Raw genomic sequence first — 18,312 nt, forward strand, 5'->3', positions numbered from 1 at the left:
ATGGTCTCCCACAGCATCCTCCTCTCTAAACTGAAGAGATACGGATTTGATGGGTGGACTGTTCGGTGGATGAGGAATTAGTGATGGTCACATCTAGAGGGTAATGGTCAATGGCTCAGTGTCCAGACAGAGAACAGTGACAAGTGGAGGCCCTCAAGGTCTCTGTTGGAACCAGTACTGTTGTATATCTTCATCAATGACACAGACAGCAGGATTGAATGCACCCTCAGCAAGTTTGCAGATGACACCAAGCTGAGTGGTGTCATTGACACCCCTGAGGGACAGAATGCCATCCAGAGGGACCTGGACAAGCTGGAGAGCTGGGCCTGTGAGAACCTTAGGAGGTTCAACAAGGCCAAGTGCAAGGTCCTGCACCTGGGTCAGGGCAACCCCCAGTATCAATACAGGCTGAGGGATGAAGGCATTGGGAGGAGCCCTGGGGAAAAGGACTTGGGGGTACTGGTGAATGAAAAGCTGGACATGAGCCAACAATGTGCACTTGCAGCCCAGAAGGCCAACTGTATCCTGGGCTGCATCAAAAGATGCATGGCCAGCAGGTTGAGGAAGGTGACTCTGCCCCTCTACTCAGCTCTGATGAGACCCCACCTGGAGTGCTGCGTCCAGTTCTGGAGCCCTCAGCACACGAAAGACATGGACCTGTTGGAGCGGGTCCAGAGGAGACCATAAAAATGATCAGAGGGATGGAATACCTCTCCTATGAGGAAAGGCTGAGAGTTGGCCTTGTTTAGCCTGGAGAAGAGAAGGCTCCAGAAAGACCTCATTGTGGCCTTTCAGTACTTAAAAGGGGATTATAGGAAAGATGGGGACAGACTTTTTAGTAGGACCTGTAGCAATAGGACAATGGGTAATGGTTTTAAACTGAAAGAGAGTAGATTTAGACTAGATACAGAGAAGACACTTTTTATGAGGGTGGTAAAACAATGGAACAGGTTGCTCAGAAAGGTTGTAGGTGCCCCTTTCCTGGAAACATTCAAGGTCAGGTTGGACAGGGCTCTGAGCAACCTGATCTAGTTGAAGATGTCCAACCCCCTGCAATGAGCACGGGTGAGATGACCTTTAAAGGTCTCTTCCAACCCAAACCGTTCTATGATTCTATCATTAACCAGGGAATGAATAATTCTGCAGTGTTTTTCCACTTGAACAATTCTCACTTTCCCTGTAAGGCTTCTTCTGGTAAAGTCATGCTATATGATGTTCTTCTAAACTGGGGAGGGGGGACACATGAAAAAAATCCCAAAACTGTCCTTTGATCAGCCTTATTTCTATTTGGTCAACTTTCTACGATACTCCTCTGGCCTGACAGAATTTAAAATCCTCTCAGTTTCAGATGTTCTTGTAACTCCTCCACTAGAAGGGAGCTCAGCAGCAGGTTCAGGAGCTCAGCACTCTGAAACCACTTGGAAGAGCTGGTGGCCTAATAAAAGAGGATAGCAGACTGCAGAGAAGGTATTCATCCCAGACTAAGTCATTCACGTCCATTGTTCCCACATCTAAATTTCATTCACCCACCTGCCCCAATCACCTTATCTCACTCTCTTCTATTTATTGCAAACATACAGAGGAGGCCACCATAAAATATCATCAAGTGTTTTTAGCACACGTCTGCTTCTCCAATGTAAGATACCACCTTGACTTCAGCATCCTGGTGAAGAAGTTGCGAAGAACTACCTTGACAGTGCTGTTTAAAGCAATGTTGCTTTCAGAGAATGTCTGTTTACAAATCTCAGCAAAATTAAGGTAAAACTAGTTTCAGATTTGTGCCCTAAATGTGCTGCCAAATTAATTTGGGAAATATATACTACAATTTTATAGAAGTCAGGCATCTGATTAACAACAGGTAGAACTAATGTCTCTCAATCGCACTGCACCTGCAACTCTCAAAACTGAAACTTTCATTATATTTTCATTAGGAATTGAACTAGAACAAAACTGATGCATATAAAATACATGCGCAGTTGACACCTTCACCTGCAAAGCCTAAGGAGAGATCAACCCTCCCAAACCCACAGAGCTTTGCAATACAGATGAGACACCTAAGCACTTACTTTAATAAATAATAGGGTTGAATATAGGGATATAAACACCAAATAAAGCTCTCCCTTTGATCTTTATAAAATATTTAGTGAAATCTTCCAAAAGCAAGTGACAAAAATACTACAAAACTGAACTTCAAAGATAGCCCTTTTCTCCAATTATCAGAAGAAAAAACAACTTACCCTTCTCTTTGAGCTAAACTTAGCTACTTTTATGCAGGAGTAGCAGCTCCGCTGTGTGTTCACAGTCCCATTACCTCGTTACTTAGATTGCTGAGCTAAGTTTACATTTAGCAAATTTCACACTTTTTTGAAAAAGAGAGGAAGAAAATGGCAGGGACTTAGCAACAGATAAATTATAGAGTGGATTTTGTAATACTACGTTTATATTTGCTGCTCGCTGTCCCTCAGCTAAGTCAATGATGAATACTTTCAAAGTTTTCTTCAAATTTTTGTATTTAATAATTTTCAAAAATTATAACCACCCTACTAATATTTTGCATCCCACTGTACAGAAATGTTGTAGGAAATAATGTCCAGAGAGATGTCTTCACTGTAATATTAATTTAATAGCTATTATTATGCATTATTCACATTTATATGCAAATACATGTGCTATTAGTCCAACATACAGACAACTGAGAGGCAGCTGCTTAGAAAGATGCATTCATGCATCTTAAGCCACTCCGACCCACTAGTGTTAGAAGATTTGTTGATCCACTATATTTTCCTTCAGGTGAAGACAGGGAACATTTAAATGGTTCATTCTGATGCATTTTAAACTGGTCAGGGTTTTGGCCATCTCTCAGATTTTCTTGCATAGGAGAAAAGCCTTCTGTGCAGCCTGCTGTTTTTAACACATGTAAATGCAAACACAGTTGGTTTTCTGTTCTTCAGCGACTCTTCTTGCTTTTCTGTTCTTCCTTAAGCTGTTTTGCATTACACCTGGATCCCAATGCTGTTAACATTTCTATTGTTGTCAAGTTGGCTCCCTTCATAATCAATCGATCTCCATCAGCTGTAAAGGGGAAAAAGTCTCAAAGTCTAAGTCACAATTACTTTAGCGTGCATTTCTCTTTTGTATATATAAATTCAAGTACCCTGTTCATCTTATCTGATTAGAAAGTACTTCACTTACCAAGGAATCTGATTATGCACCAACAAGTAAATACATTAACCTGCACACAATACACATGTAATTTTCATTTCTGTATTGTATTATTGAAAAATCAGAAACATTTGTCTAGCTACACCCATAGTGAGAACACATATTTCATGAGAATGGCTCATACTATGCCCTCAAAGTTATCTAACAGAAGGCACAGAAGGCACTGGAAGGCATAATTTCCACACATGGCTCTACATTTTAGCAGCATGTTGTCTACAGTCCATTTAACTTACTTCTTTAGCCAAAACAATGAATTGGTTTACACAATCTGGTGGTTATAATGTAAGGAAAAAAAAAAAGCACTAGGATTTCTAAAATTCTGAAAGAAATTATTTTACAACAGGGAGAAGGCAGTAGAACTTAAGCATTGTACTGAAGTTAATTAATTACTTTTGCAAGATTTGCAAATACAAAAGCCATACTCAAACCCATATAATGCAATACCATGCATGACATCCAAGTTCGAGCCACGTGTTTGCCAACTATAAGGGCTGCAAACTCTTCTTCTGGCAAATAATCACCTCTTAGAAAGCAAAGAGTTCAGAGCTGTAGCTCTTGGCATTAGTGAAATACATTGCTTTGGGTTTACGCTGTGAAAAACATTAAACTCTGCTGTTTAAGTCTTAATACATCACCGTTAAGAGACAAGGATGGGCAAGACAGAGGCATGGGGGAGGGAGAAACAAGCAATGTCAACACTGAAATAACTAGACTTTCCTAAGCAAAATGAAGCACATTCAACACTCTCGACATTTCTTCTGCTTCACTAAACATATTCTTATACTTTATAGGAAGTTTGAAGATCAGGTGGTAGCAAGAATCAGTAATAATGAAAACTTTATTGGGCTACATGACATATTGGTCCTTCACAGCACAGCAGGAAAGAAGATGCAGCCAGAAAAAAGGACAAAAGCAGATTAGAGCCATCTGTTCACAGCCTAGAATCTGGGCTGCTTCCAGAACTGATGACATTTCCACCATCAGTTCCCTGCCTGCTCACTATACCCTCAAAGGGAACCAAGAAATTTGTTGTACATCAGTTGACCTCATTCTGCAAGTCCATCTGCACATGTATGGCCTTATCCATATGAGCAGTTCCTTCAAACTGCATAGTAAGTTACTCGGTTGCGTAAGCAACTAAAGGTATTCAACTTTTCTGTTCTCAAGACTGAGATGCCTCCACCACAGATAACATAAAAAAAGATTCCAGGAAGTGAACAGATTCTTACATCAAAACAGAGCTACACTTACTTCCCTGGAATTCTACCTGACTGCAAGGTCACAAAAGCATGTCACTATAAAAGTCGACTAAACGCTAAAGTTAACTCCGTTCTTTGATCTAAGATCCACCAGATCTAACTGTAGGTACAAAGACATACACATTTATCTAGATATCAGGCTGTTAGTGGCTCCCTCTTCCTTTTTTCCTGCTAGGTGCGCAACATCTACCTATGGACCAGAACCAAAAAAAATAACCACAGTACAAAAAAAATCATAGAGAAGACAATACAAACCTGGAAGGTCTTTTTTTTTTTTTTGCTAAGATTAAAATTGAGCTCCTTACCAAACATGACATCTACAAGTGGTTCAGACCCGTCATGTCTCACATCAGCAGTCACTTCACAGTTTCTATTAGTGGCCTGGATTTTTTTATGGTTTATACATCGAAGAAATTTTCTGAAAATATATTTGAAAATACATTAAGTATGCTATAAATAGAAGTTACAGTAAACCTATTTCTAAAAATAATTTTAATATCTTGATACTGCTGGGCAACAAAGTATAAATAAAATAGGATTTCATTTAATAATTTCAGACAGGTACTTCTTATGAGATAATCACTCTTAAAAATCCAAATCGATAGTTACTTATTCGCTAACATGTAAAAAGCACAACAAATAATTTTTCAAAAATTCAGGTACATGCTTTCTGCATTTCTCTCAGCTGGGTTAGTAAGAATAGTAATTAAAAAAAAATAGCAAAGTCATTTTCATTTTTCTTTATACACAAGTTGCTTACCAATGTTCTATTGTTTGGGTTTGAGACAGCATTTATTTATTTGGTCTCCTGCAGATTTCTGAAATGCATGACAGCTACTTGACATTCTGGCGGCTTAAAGGCATTCTAAGTTGTGTTACTAAATTCATTTCAAAAGTAGATGTGCCTGTAAAGCTATTGCAAAATGACATTTTACAATTGTTTGGTACAGAACTTACATCAGTCAAGGAGCATAATTACTTAGATTTCTCCAACAGGTAATCCCCAAGATCGAACAGCAGCTGTTGCCCGCTCTGTCTCCCGCTACCAGTATCTGGAGTAGCGACTACAGACCCTCACCTACAGGCTCAGCAACTGAAAGGGGCATCTCCCTGGGTGGTTTGGTGAGGCTAAATGCACATGGCTACATGCAGGGGTCTACACTTAGGCACAGAGATCCTCCAAAAACCAGCAGAGAATGAATGCTGCATGCATCCTGGTAACACCTGAAACAGAGCCCTTACGACAAACACAGCACCTTCTCATTCTGAAACGTTAAGGTTCTGCCCAGATTAAGCTACAAATAAATACTGCCCAATAAATTCAAGCCTTCAAAACCAAGATCACGAAAGTTAAAGCTCAGCAGTTACAGAAGTTTGGGAAAACAAGGTTCATCCCCGGAGAAGGAATGACAGATGCTGCTATTTCCTTAATGATTTGCTCGCAGGACGCCTTCTTACTTTTGTTGGCTACAGTGGCAGCAAGTCACAGGGTCCTGCGGTAACAGCAGTTTTCACGGCTTCGTTCTGCGTCTGCCACTGCTGGGACGTGGGCAGCAGCCTGCTGGGGCGGCCGCTCTCCCTGCCCCTCCTCAGGGACCCTCCTCAGGGACCCTCCTCAGGGACCCTCCTCAGGGACCCTCCTCAGGGACCCTCCTCAGGGACCCTCCTCAGGGACCCTCCTCAGGGACCCTCCTCGCTCCCACGGGCGGTGCGGGCCTACGCCCCCCCGCCGCACCCGAGCTCTGCAGCAGGGCCTAGGGCACAGGCCGCACTGGGCGCTCAAATAACCCCAGCCTCTACCCCCTCCCCCGCCAAATAAATGAAATTAAAGGGAAAACGCCCATCTCTCACACCTGCCGTGAAACGCACAGAACCCGCGCCGCGGGCACAGGAAGGGCGTTGGGTGGCTTACAGATAGGGGAGCCCGGCCAAGGCCTCCCCGCCGGGCGCGAAGGCCCGAAAGCCAGAGCATGGCTAGGACGGGGCAGGCGCTGCCCCTGCAGCCCCCTCACCTTGTGCTCTCCACGTTGGACTCGAAGGGGCAGAAGCGGACCACGATGCTCTTCACCGGCCGCAGAACCACCCTGATCTTGGACGCCATCTTCTTTCTGCCCCCTACTACAGCTCCCAGCAGCCCCCCGAAAGAGGCGGGAAATGGCGGCGGGCGTATCGCCTGCCCCGCAGGCTCCTGGGAAATGTAGTCCGCGGCGGCCTGCCTCCCCCTCGGGGGCTCGTCGCGCCCCTCATGGCGGCCCTGCCTCCCGCGGCCGTGGGGGTCGAAGGCCACGGGCCCTGCGGCCCTGGCCCCGCTCCTGGTGGGAGGCCCGCTGCCTGCCCTGCTAGCCTCATTTAACAACCTGCAGCGCTCAGGGCCCGGTTCATGTGTGGCTGTGGAGGGAGAAGGACTAATCTGTTCTAGCTCCTCCTCTGGCTCTGTGACACAGTAGATACAGTTGGGGGGAAAAAAAAAGGCACATTTTTGAATTAAAATTGACATAAAAGATCTCTTCTGGATTCTGCAGCAGAAGCAGCAGGCCCTTGGGCCGTTAAGGCTTGCATGTGGGAGTCAGAGGGCGTGGGGTAATGCTTAGGGGAAGCTGTAGGCTATAGTATCCATAAACTTAAGAAGCAAGGATGGGTTTGTTTATGTTAAGTTTATCCCTATGACATGAAAGCTTTTGATGTCTTCCAGAAGTAGTTTATTTAATACAATTGAAGAGACAAGGATATTAATGAGGATCATGGAGGATTAGCCAATGTGGCTAAGGCTAAATTAGAGGCAATATTTTCCAATATATCAAGCAGAAGAGAGACTTGTAAGAGGCAATGCTACTGGAAGTGAATCGCTTTTTTTCTTCTGACGGGTTAAATACAGCAGTTGCAGACTTAACCTTTAAACAAAGGTTTTTGGGTTTTGGCGTGGTTGGTGTCAGCTGTGTGTTTCCCACTAGATGGCAGAAACCTCCCTGATAAATTGCTGCAGCGCTCTTCAGACTTGGTTTTGCTCTACAGCACTGAGATCTTTGTGAGGGTTAGGGATGGGATGGAACAAACCCACTAGCGATGGCATTTAAAGGCACGTTGGGAATGTCTGTGGAACATTCAATACAGACCCATTCTGATCTACAGAAACTGCATTAAATATCTAGCATCCCTTGTAATGGTTAACCTATTTTTAGAAGCTTATCTTTGTTGGAAGTCCTCTTTTTCAAAAAAATCACATCGTAGTTGAGAAAAATCATCCTCTTTGCTGAGATTTAGCCAAAAGAAATTAAGTAGCAAGACTAAACACAGCGGAGTCAATATAGTTTTAAATTTTTTTAAATACTTTTTTAGATCATAGGTTTCTATTATGGAAAAAAATACATTTCTATGAGATCTCTTTTGAGAGACTCCACTGTAACCAATAAATGGCTGATTTAAATAGCGGGTTTTTTTCCTATTTAATAGGATCAGAGAGAGGACCAGGAGATAGACTATTTTATATTTAGAAGGCAAAAGTAACTTACAAAAGTCAACATATATTTCTTCATTATAACACAAAGAACTTGATGAGTTCCATGTAAAATTCATAGCAAAATTTCCATTAGCTTCTATGGCCGCACTGAATAACATCAGCAAGGACTGGGGAAGAAAGAATGGTCACTGATTTTTCTAAGGGCTCTGTTCTCCACACTGTTCATATGATGACACTTACTGACTTAAAAGTATGCATGGCAAAACCAGTTTTATATTTACTCTTATTGCATTTTGATAGTAATTTCATTAAGAATGTTTAGCTTACTTTGCACAACTAAATGAAGAGAAAATTTTGTTCACTCCTTTCCATGCTAAGATCAGTTAACTTTTTGACATTTATTGTCAGCAGTAAAAGTTGCATTTTTCCCCTTAAGCCATCTGTTTGGAGTAATTGAAAACCATCTCTGCTTTTTCAAACTAATTTTTAATTTTTTGAAGCCCAAGAGATTCACAGTAACATGAAAGAACAGATATCTGGTAACTGAAAGGCTCCATGTTCTTTTCCTCCCCTCAGAAAATTTTATCTGTGGAATGAAACCAAGGGACTATGAGTAGGCATACTCCACCCTTGGATGCTACCCTACTTGTTGACGACCAAGTCTTTCTCAACACTTACTCTAGATGCAATAGTTTTAGCTGATGGTCATTCTGGTGAGAGTGATAACTTTTACAGTTTCTAAATTAGGTAGATAAACAGTAAAGTGGCACAGGTCAAACAAAACCCCAGACATTTCTCTATCTGCCTTTAAACCCAGCTGGTGGTTAACCCCAGCATGTTGGACTACCCTCAGTTTATACTAGAGTAACTCCAACTGTACTCTGAAGCACAATATTGAAATGCCATTTCAGGAAAGCTGATAATTTATCCGTGAGAAACCTTGAATCAGTCTCTCCAGCTCCAGCAAGTAATCTGGGAACACTCAAACGTCTGCATTTGAGACTGTTCTCTGGGGATGTCCTTGGGAAACTGAATGATTCATGATTCTTATACCTAGTGATAATCATACACGTTCCTAAAGCATAGTAACATGAAGAGGCATAAAAGTTATATTATTATAATAGAAACAATTTTAGTATTCCTTTCACCAAGCTGATCTTTTTTATTATAAATGCTGCCTCACCCCAAGTCTACAGTCTTTCATGTCATTAGTTTCACTGAAGTGTAGTCACGAGCCCATAGATGATTTATATCAAAGCACCATACAGAGCAAGGAAAAATGCAGCCATGTTTTACGCTTTAATTATGAAGACAGGCAGAAAAAGACTATAATATTAATTATAGGGCCTCAATGTTCCTCTTTTCTCACTGATTCTCCCAGTTCTCTGAGAACCAGGGAGGATTCTTCTGCTTTTCCCCGTTTCTTACTTATCACTTTCATTTTCTGTAATGCTTTCTGGCTATAGAAAGGCCCACATTTCAGAGCTTTTGAAATCTAGTTTCTCTATAGTTTGGGCATGTCTGGTTTTAGCACCTTGGCTCTGGCTTTTCATTGCTCTTTAGTTAATTTCTTCCCTTAAAATCTGTTGGTCTTTCAGATTCTTCTTCCAAAACACTGCATGAGAGAGGGCTCTCCATGCTGCATTTTAGGTATGGTATTACACCTTCATGCACCTACCCGGTTCTGGAGTCTTAGATTATTATCTCTGCTTGTCCTCAACTGATTCCTTCCTCAGAATCTTTATCCTTTTTTCCTGAGTCTTTCTCTGAGTCTTGTCACAAATGTCAATAGCCCAGAATGTAGCAATCAAAATGTCATGTCTGCACATCTAGTTATAATGCTGTATAGTCCAGGAATAAAATGTAATGCTGCCTTTAGGGCAGTACCCAGTATTAAGGAGAAGTGAGCCAACACAAATCCAGCAGCCTGCCTGTTTTGCACTGAGGTGATGCTTCCAGATGGCTACCCAGAAGAGGCTCTTTGAGAAAGATGGTGTGCTGGGCCTGACAGGAGAAACAAATTATTCCTGGAAACAGAAAAACACTCTGACAAGTGTAGCATCATGGGGCATATCTTCGTAAGAGCGATGGACAGAGACAGGCAAGATCACAAAGGACTCGTGGGAAGTCATAAAATACTAGTGCCACATTGAAGGACATGTTGGGATGAATCCCCTACCTTACTGGAGGAGCAGTGCTTATTGTACTGAGTCATAAAAATATAAACCAGTCTGTGTTTGCTGTCTGGTTTTGTTTCTTCCTTTGAACGGAATATTCTTACACCATATGTCAGTTACTGAATTTTTTAAATATTTCCCCAGAAAGAAGAGCTCGTAAAGGTCATTTATTCTCTGAAAATTGTAGAAGTCAAGCAGTTTTATACTAATAGTACTACTACTTTTGCGTATCATTTATAAACAAACTAATAGTTGTATGCTGTTAATGTGGTTTTCAGCAATAAAACTAAACTCAACCAGCAAAGGTGCCACTTAAAATAAGCATGGTTTATAATTCATTCTGAAATAATAACTCTGCATATCTGTTAAGAAAAGCTTCTATGGGAGTGCAGTGGATGTTGTTTACCTTGACTTCAGCAAGGCTTTTGACACTGTCTCCCATAACATCCTCATACCTAAGCTTCGGAAGTGTGGGTTAGATGAGAGGTCAGAGAGGTGGATTGAGAACTGGCTCAACAACAGAACTCAGAGGGTCGTGATCAATGGAGCAGAGTCTGGATGGAGGCCCATAACTAGCGGTGTTCCCCAAGGGTCTCTACTGGGCCCAGTCCTCTTCACTATATTCATCAAAGACCTGGACGAAGGGACAGAGTGTAACCTCAGCAAGTTTGCTGATGATACCAAGCTGGGAGGAGTGGCTAATGCACCAGAAGGCTGTGCTGCCATCCAGCAAGACCTGGACAGGCTGGAGAGGTGGGCCGAGGGAAACCTCATGAAATTCAACAAAAACAAGTGTAGGGTCCTGCACCTGGGGAGGAACAACCCCATGCACCAGTACAGGCTGGGGGTTGACCTGCTGGAAAGCAGCTCTGCTGAGAAGGACCTGGGAGTGCTGGTGCACAGCAAGCTGACCATGAGCCAGCAACGTGCCCTTGTGGCCAAGAAGGCCAACGGTATCCTAGGGTGCATAAAAAAAGAGTGTTGCCAGCAGGTTGAGGGAGGTTATCCTCCCCCTCTGCTATGCTCTAGTGAGACCACATCTGGAGTAATGTGTCCAGTTCTGGGCTCCCCACTTCAGGAAAGACAGGCAACTAATGGAGAGAGTCTGGCAGAGAGCTACCAAGATGATCAGGGGGCTGGAGCACCTCCCGTACGAGGAAAGGCTGAGACACCTGGGTTTGTTCAGCCTGGAGGAGAGAAGACTGAGGGGGGATCTTATCAATACTTATAAATATCTAAAGGGTGGGTGTCAGGACGATGGGGCCAGATTCTTTTCAGCAGTGCCCAACAACAAGACAAAGGGCAACAGGCACAAATTGGAGCACAGGAAGTTCCACCTGAATATGAGGAAAACCTTTCCTGTGAGGGTGACAGAGCAGTGGCACAGACTGCTGAGGGAGGTTATGGAGTCTTCTTCCCTGGAGACATTCAAAACCCACCTGGATGTGGTCCTGTGCCCCCTGCTCTAGGTGTCCCTGCTGAAGCAGGGGGATTGGATGAGATGATGTCCAGAGGTCCTTTCCAACCACCACCATTCTGTGATTCTGTGACAGAATAAGCAGATTCCCTGGTTGCTCTTCTCTACTCTGCAAACTTTTCTTTCTATTGCCTGAGGTTAACAATTGCCAGCAGAAACATTTACTAAAATTATATGCAGCATTTAAGTGGCTGAGGACATACTGTGCCAGTTCCTGACTTTTGTAACTTAATTTCATGTTGATAATACTGAAGATTTTCAAGCTACACCTTCTTACGAGATAGAGCAGAAGATTTACTTCATCTATTTGTCTTCCCTGTCTAATAAATACTACATTGGATGCATGCAGCTATCATTCTGGTTTTTATGTTGATTTAAAATACGCAGTTGCTCCCAGCAAAGAAAGTTCATTATCATAATAGCACAAGGCACAAAGATGAGCTAAAATGAACGGCATCCACCCAAGGTTAGCACCTGAGTCCTTGAGGTTTGGAATCTGTGCTTGAAACTCCAGGTAGATTAAATGTGTATATTTTTACTTCAAAGGTCCTTGCACACAGTGATCCATGGATATGCTCCCATTTGACAGACCTAACTCTAACAGAGACATTGCCATAATTTAAGAGGGAACAGATTTCCAGATGTGCAGAATTTGGAGAAAGGAGTTGTATTGCACTTTGAACTCTATGTTCAAAGACTTCAGGAAGCTTTGTCTGTGCTTCAGATAACTTGTTATGGATTTTGACGAGCTCAGCAGCATATTGACATTTGTACTGCTCTGCTAAGGGCATACTTTGGTGTTGCAAGTATTGTAAGCAAAGAAGCTTGTTTTCACTGTCTAAGAATAGCCGTGCCTGTAGATTGATGTCTTAAGTTATTAATATTGTCAGCAAACTATAATCGTATTGCTGAATTGAACATGGTGACCAGCCAGTATAGTCTCTCTATACACTTAAAACTTTCCATGGCAAGAACTTTCACCTGATATTCTACAAGCTTATTTATGCACCAGTTTTAACTTCTGTTTTTATAGGCTTCAAGGACTTATCTAGGCATTACATACACATAAGGCATAGAATACCTGCTTAACACAGATAAAAGTGGAAACATAGAGTATCTACTCAGCAGACATAAAGGAACTAGATATGAAAACAGGATTTTTATCTAACCATTTTCTATAACTAGTTTAATTTCATCTTATCTATTTATTAACGTAAGTAAAAGGTATCTCCTCAAGAGAGTCATTGTAATGAATTCTTACCACCTAAGTGACTAGAAGACCATATTTCTTTAAACTTGAAAACATATCAACATCAGTGACATGCTACTAAATTTAGTACTGTAATTCCAAGATAAATGTAGTTTACATTAGTGAGAGGCCGTGATAAAAATGTTCTTTACTGTAAATTTAAATAGGCCGCAACATCCTTTGCATGAAGCTTATTCTATGTCTGCAGTCCTATGCTCAGTTACGGAGAAAAAAAAACCACATGAGAAACCCTAGCAACTGAATCATGAATCTGTTGGTCTGACATTATATTAGAATAACAGACGTATGTTTGGTTAAAAGCCTGCATAGCACAGGAAGGGTATGATTCAGTTGGCTTCTCACAAGAATTCCAAATGCAATGCAGTCAATGATATGCACAGACGTACTGCAGCAATTAGTAGAATAAAGATCTGAGCCATTTTGAAGTATTTGTCAGGTATCTCCTTATGTGATTATAATAATAGTGTAATAATTACATTATTCTGTACTAATTGAAGTAAGCATATCAGAAGATAGAGGAGAACAAATAAGATAATGCAGGAGTTGTTATACATACAGAAGCTACATTATATAAACAATAGGTAGCAGATGACAATTTAGATCGGTATTCCCAGGGAAATTATGTTACACAGATGAAATCAGGAATATGGAATGCCATATAAATAGCAAAACTGGTGAATTTTATTTAAGCATATATTGCCTGTTAATACCAGAATGAAGCAAGTGTAATTTCTTAAAGCAGTGGTTTTCAGCCACTATTTTCAGGACTATTTGTAGTGGGTTCATGAAGGATTATTTTAAAAAATATAATTCTTACTGTTGGTAGGCTTCCAGTCAGGATCAAGGAGTCTAAATGTCCACTTGAAAATTGTGAGGATCCACAGATCGATAAAGATTAATCACCACGGTGGAAGTGGTCACTGTTCAGCCCTGATGATACGAGATAGCAGAGCGCTGGTTACTAGGCTAGTTCCAAATGGTCAGATTTTCCAGACAGGGTTTTATAATGCTTTAAAAATATCAAAGATTCTTCTCTGTATCTCTCAAACCAGAAGAAACCATGGCAATTTTTTCTCAGTTTTGAATAACTGACAGCATATCCAGATTTCATCCCTCTTTAACTACATTAGCTAAGTTAAGCATCTCAGGACCCTGAGGATAACCAATTCAATCCTTGCCTGTATTCACTTTCTTGCACTAAGTATATACATGTTAAACAGAGAATGTATGAGTCAGAGATTTCAAACACTTGTGTTTAGTTTTGTGCATATAATGCTTTTGTTCACATATTGCAATTGCTTGACCAAATTTCACTTAGGTCAGTCACATTTCCCTCTCTTGTATTGACTGATAAAAATTAACTGGGTGAGTCAACCCTATAAAACTAGAAATATTTGCAATACATTAATTTTTATGCTGTTTTCCCATTTTTAAATGAATTAGCAACGTATAAAGGCAAGAGATTAAGAATTATAAACATCATTTATTTTACAAATATAATTTCTACCAGTAAGCAAATTAATCTCTGCTTCTCAGAGCCTCACTGAGAAACTTAGTGAAAATCAAGCATTTGTGACTAGGTAGTACCATACAAAAATAGCTCTATAGAGAGTCAAGCAAATATTCAAGGGATAACCACTTCAAAATTAAGGCAGAGAAATTGTGAACTTAGCCACATTTAGTCAATCTCCGTCATGCCTGCAATGAGGGAGTATACATTCATTTACTATCTGCTGTAATACTCCCAACAAACCGATACCATCAAAGAAAGAGTAAAACAGCATTTTCCAAACAGGCTTTTTCTTGTAAATGCATTGGTACCACACTGACTCCAGGTACAGTCACAATGTGAGGTTTGGGGGATACTAGCTGTCCCTGTATATGCATCCCTTGTACAGTGGTAGCTGGGTTTATTGGCACTACTAGAATTACAGTGATGACTGACCATTCATAGCCCACTCCCATGCTACAGGCACAAACCAGATTTGTCTCTGCACACACTCTGTTGTCCAGACTAATAAGAGTCATGCTCTTGCCGTGACTGCACAGGAAGGAGCACACCATTTCAGAAAGGCAGAAGGGCACAGCAAAGAGGCAACGGCCTGTGGCTTCTCACAAAATATGATTATGACAGCAGACAACCCCCGTGGAATAGTTGGGATGAGCCAAATGTCTTTGCCACCTTACCCTGCACCGCCTGTGGTAGCCAACAACCCTGCTCTGCCTTTTGTGGGGCTTGTACGTAACTGTCTGTAATCAAATAGAGGTAATCAGCTCAGAGGAACAGATTTCTTCTCCCAGTCTTATATGAATATATATAATCTGTTTCAGTTATTGATTTGTGCTATTTGATAGTGATGCATTTAAGTTTTAAATCCTCTGTGCTTCTCACTGTCTTAATAAGCTGCTCCTGCCTCCCCCTCTCCTGGGGCTTTTGGGACACAGTCAATACCCATAAACTTTAAAGATGTGACCGGAAGTTTCTTCTCATTAAAGTGCTTCATGAGGGGAGATTTCTTTACTCCTTCTTGTGATTTGTGTTCACAATTTCTGACCTTTAATACTGGTTGACTAACTGATACATTGTGTGCCCCTGGGGGGCATACTCAGGTATGTCACAGGACTTACTAGGGCATTTTTGGTTTATGTTTTAAACCTTCCTTATCCAATATAAGAGTTTTCGCATCTGTTTCTAGATCACTGCAATAGGTCAATGAGTAAAATCGTTCTTCTAGAAGATCAGATTCTGGGGAAATTACTTATACTGCTTTCAGATATTTTCTACCATATTTTTCACTGTTATTATGTCAATAATGCATCTTTTTACTCTTTAATGGAACAATTCTTAGTAAAGACCAGTTATCTTTAGGAATATTGTAGCTGTCACGTTTTTTTCCCACTGTTATCATACCTGTGGTTCAGACTGTTTCATGTTGCTAAGGTGCCTGGAAACTGGGTTATGACTCATCCTCTTTCTCCCTCTTAGAGCACCTCCAAGAGGCTTAAAGGAGGTCATAAAATAAAAATATAAGTGAAGGAACATTTATTCAGCTTCCTAACCCTACAATACTTTGAAGAGTCCACATACTTCAGAGTGTCAAGGGATTGTGGGCATGAGATGACAGTAGGCTCCCAGGGCATCCCATTGCTCCTTTGCAAGCCAGCAATGCTGGCTTCAGCGGTCTCTCCTGGATCTCCTGCTGATAGATATTCATATTAACGAGTTGGCCCCATGTTAGCACAGCCTCCCTCTGCTCACGGATGCAGCCCCATCATAACAAATTGCACTTGAACAGCTTGAGAGCTGCAGGTGGCTAAAGAGCCCCAAAACTACCACCCACCATCTAACAGCAGCCAGCAGTTTCCAAATTTGTTGTAAGTCCTTGCAGCTAGTAACAACAAACATTTATCATTTTATCCATCTAAAGAAATTAGGCTGCTGCCTTCTCATCCTAGAAATGCGGGGAGGGCAAGCCAAAGGAGGGAACTATGCTGAAAGGAGTCTCTCAAAGACAGATAGGACTAGAAAGAAGCCGTACTCAAAGAAAAGTGTAAATCATTCTCCATTCTCCGTGTTGCTAAAATTTCATTTCTCAAAGAGAAATGGCTGATCAGGATTCTGATCCTCATCAGGAATTTGCTGAAGCCACCAACGACTGCTAATTTTTGAGCGACACTGCAGAGTCTTGCATAAAAATGCTCTGTTTATCAACATCAGGTTTAAATATATGCATAACTGGCTCCACATTACTTGAGAATGATCAAGGTCTCGGAGCAAAAATCAGGAAGCTGTATAAAGAGAACTACCACGGGAATGACAACATGTTTTATGTATTTATGAAATTTTTTCCATTAGGAAAAGTAGTCAAATGTGAAGCAGCCTTAGACTGCTTTCATATATTCACTTTTCCGTAGGATTCATACAGCACAAGAGTACACATGAAAATACATGTGTATACAAATACAAAAGTGATATCAATCCCTTTGGTTGGTATCAATACATTAAAGGGATTGTTCTGCCCATTTAGCAGCCTGATGTGATCCAAACAGCACTGGTCAGCCAGTGCTTGAAATCTTGGCTGGAAAGGCTCATGATTTATTTTCTTCATAAGCATTCCAGAGAAACATTGGATACAGTGAGCTGAAAAAGGCATTTTATTCCAGGTGACGTTCACTAAAGAGATGTCTCAGTTAAATCAGTATGCTTTAAAGCCTTTCATATTGTATCAATCACAATCAAAATTAAGAAGGTAGCTTGAAAACTGCTGATTAACAGTAAAAGTTAATACTGGCACAGAAGAAAAACAAGATAAACCGCCAACCTAATTCTTGAGTTGTGATCTAGAAACCACTGACGTCAGATAACTAATAATGATCCAGTGGGAACCAAAAAAAACCCAAACCCAAAATAATAGGCCAATATCATGTTATAGGATTTTCAGCAGTTTGATAATGAAAGATAAGTAACCACAACAAACTTTGGAATACATCAGGCTGATGGTGCCTTGGAAATGCATTAGGTGGCCATGGGCACCTACCTGTATCTTGTACCAGAGTTTGTGCAGAAGGATCTGATGCTTTCCGTTGCTAATATTTCATTGCAGCGGGGATCCAGGCTTATGCTGGGGTACGTCTATTGAATCCACTGGTGTTCTGTGACAAAATGCAGCCCTTCCTGAGGTGGCCCACTGGGTGGTGACTCCCTGCGTAAGCCTCCTTGAGTCCGTGGGAGCTGACTTCATAGGGTTACCATTTTGCTCAGTAAGTGCATTTGGGTCCATTCCCTTTCTGCTTTCCTGTGCTCAGGGAGTGATTTTTCTGTGCGAATAAGGGTGGAGAGATTCATCCAAAACCTTCTCTGCATATTAAACATGTTTAGGCATGTTAACCTGTCTCTCTGTGCTTGTTTCTGGGATGGCACTGGTCAACGACAAAACCCATGCTCAGTTAGAGTCAATGTTTAGTTGCCATTAAATTTATTCAGGTGACATTGGGTCAAAATTCTTGTTGAAATATCTGAATACAACTAAATAAAACCTCTTTTATGCCAGAATAGCCTTCTAACTTATAGCAATTTAGAATTAATTCCTTAAAAATGCTGAGGGCCACAGAAATTATGACTGTGCCTAATTGTGCCAACACTCTGTGGAGCTCACTTGTATTCTGCAGCTAGACAAGTTGTATCAGATTTGCTTTAATGGAATTTCCCAGGAAGCATTTTCTCAAACTGGTGCACAGCTGAACAACCAGAGCTTGTGCAGTTCTTCTCTTGGATGTTTCACAATGTCATTTTTTGTCCCTCTAAATGTGAGATTCCAACTAAAGTAGCAGTGCATGTAATGTTGGCGATAGAAGCAGGTAATGTGAAATTCATACCTCACACCTGCTTTTCTATGCCACTTAAGCTGTGCCAAAATGCTAGTCTCTTGTTGGAAGCTAAGCAAATATCA

The 18,312-nt window shown here is 41.2% G+C and overlaps 1 protein-coding gene across 1 annotated transcript; it reads right to left on the reverse strand.

The window, feature by feature from the left end:
- Positions 1 to 2,603: 2,603 nt before the first annotated feature.
- Positions 2,604 to 6,634, reverse strand: MRPL53 (mitochondrial ribosomal protein L53). The gene is made up of 3 exons (XM_064442495.1): positions 6,494 to 6,634; positions 4,787 to 4,899; positions 2,604 to 3,072 (listed from the first exon to the last, which is right to left on the reverse strand). Exons 1-3 carry the CDS (start codon positions 6,580 to 6,582, stop codon positions 2,948 to 2,950), a joined length of 327 nt encoding a protein of 108 aa, XP_064298565.1. The 5' UTR covers positions 6,583 to 6,634; the 3' UTR covers positions 2,604 to 2,947.
- Between the last annotated feature and the right edge of the window lie 11,678 nt (positions 6,635 to 18,312).

Source organism: Phalacrocorax carbo, chromosome 2, assembly GCF_963921805.1.
Source record: "Phalacrocorax carbo chromosome 2, bPhaCar2.1, whole genome shotgun sequence".
Taxonomy (NCBI): domain Eukaryota; kingdom Metazoa; phylum Chordata; class Aves; order Suliformes; family Phalacrocoracidae; genus Phalacrocorax; species Phalacrocorax carbo.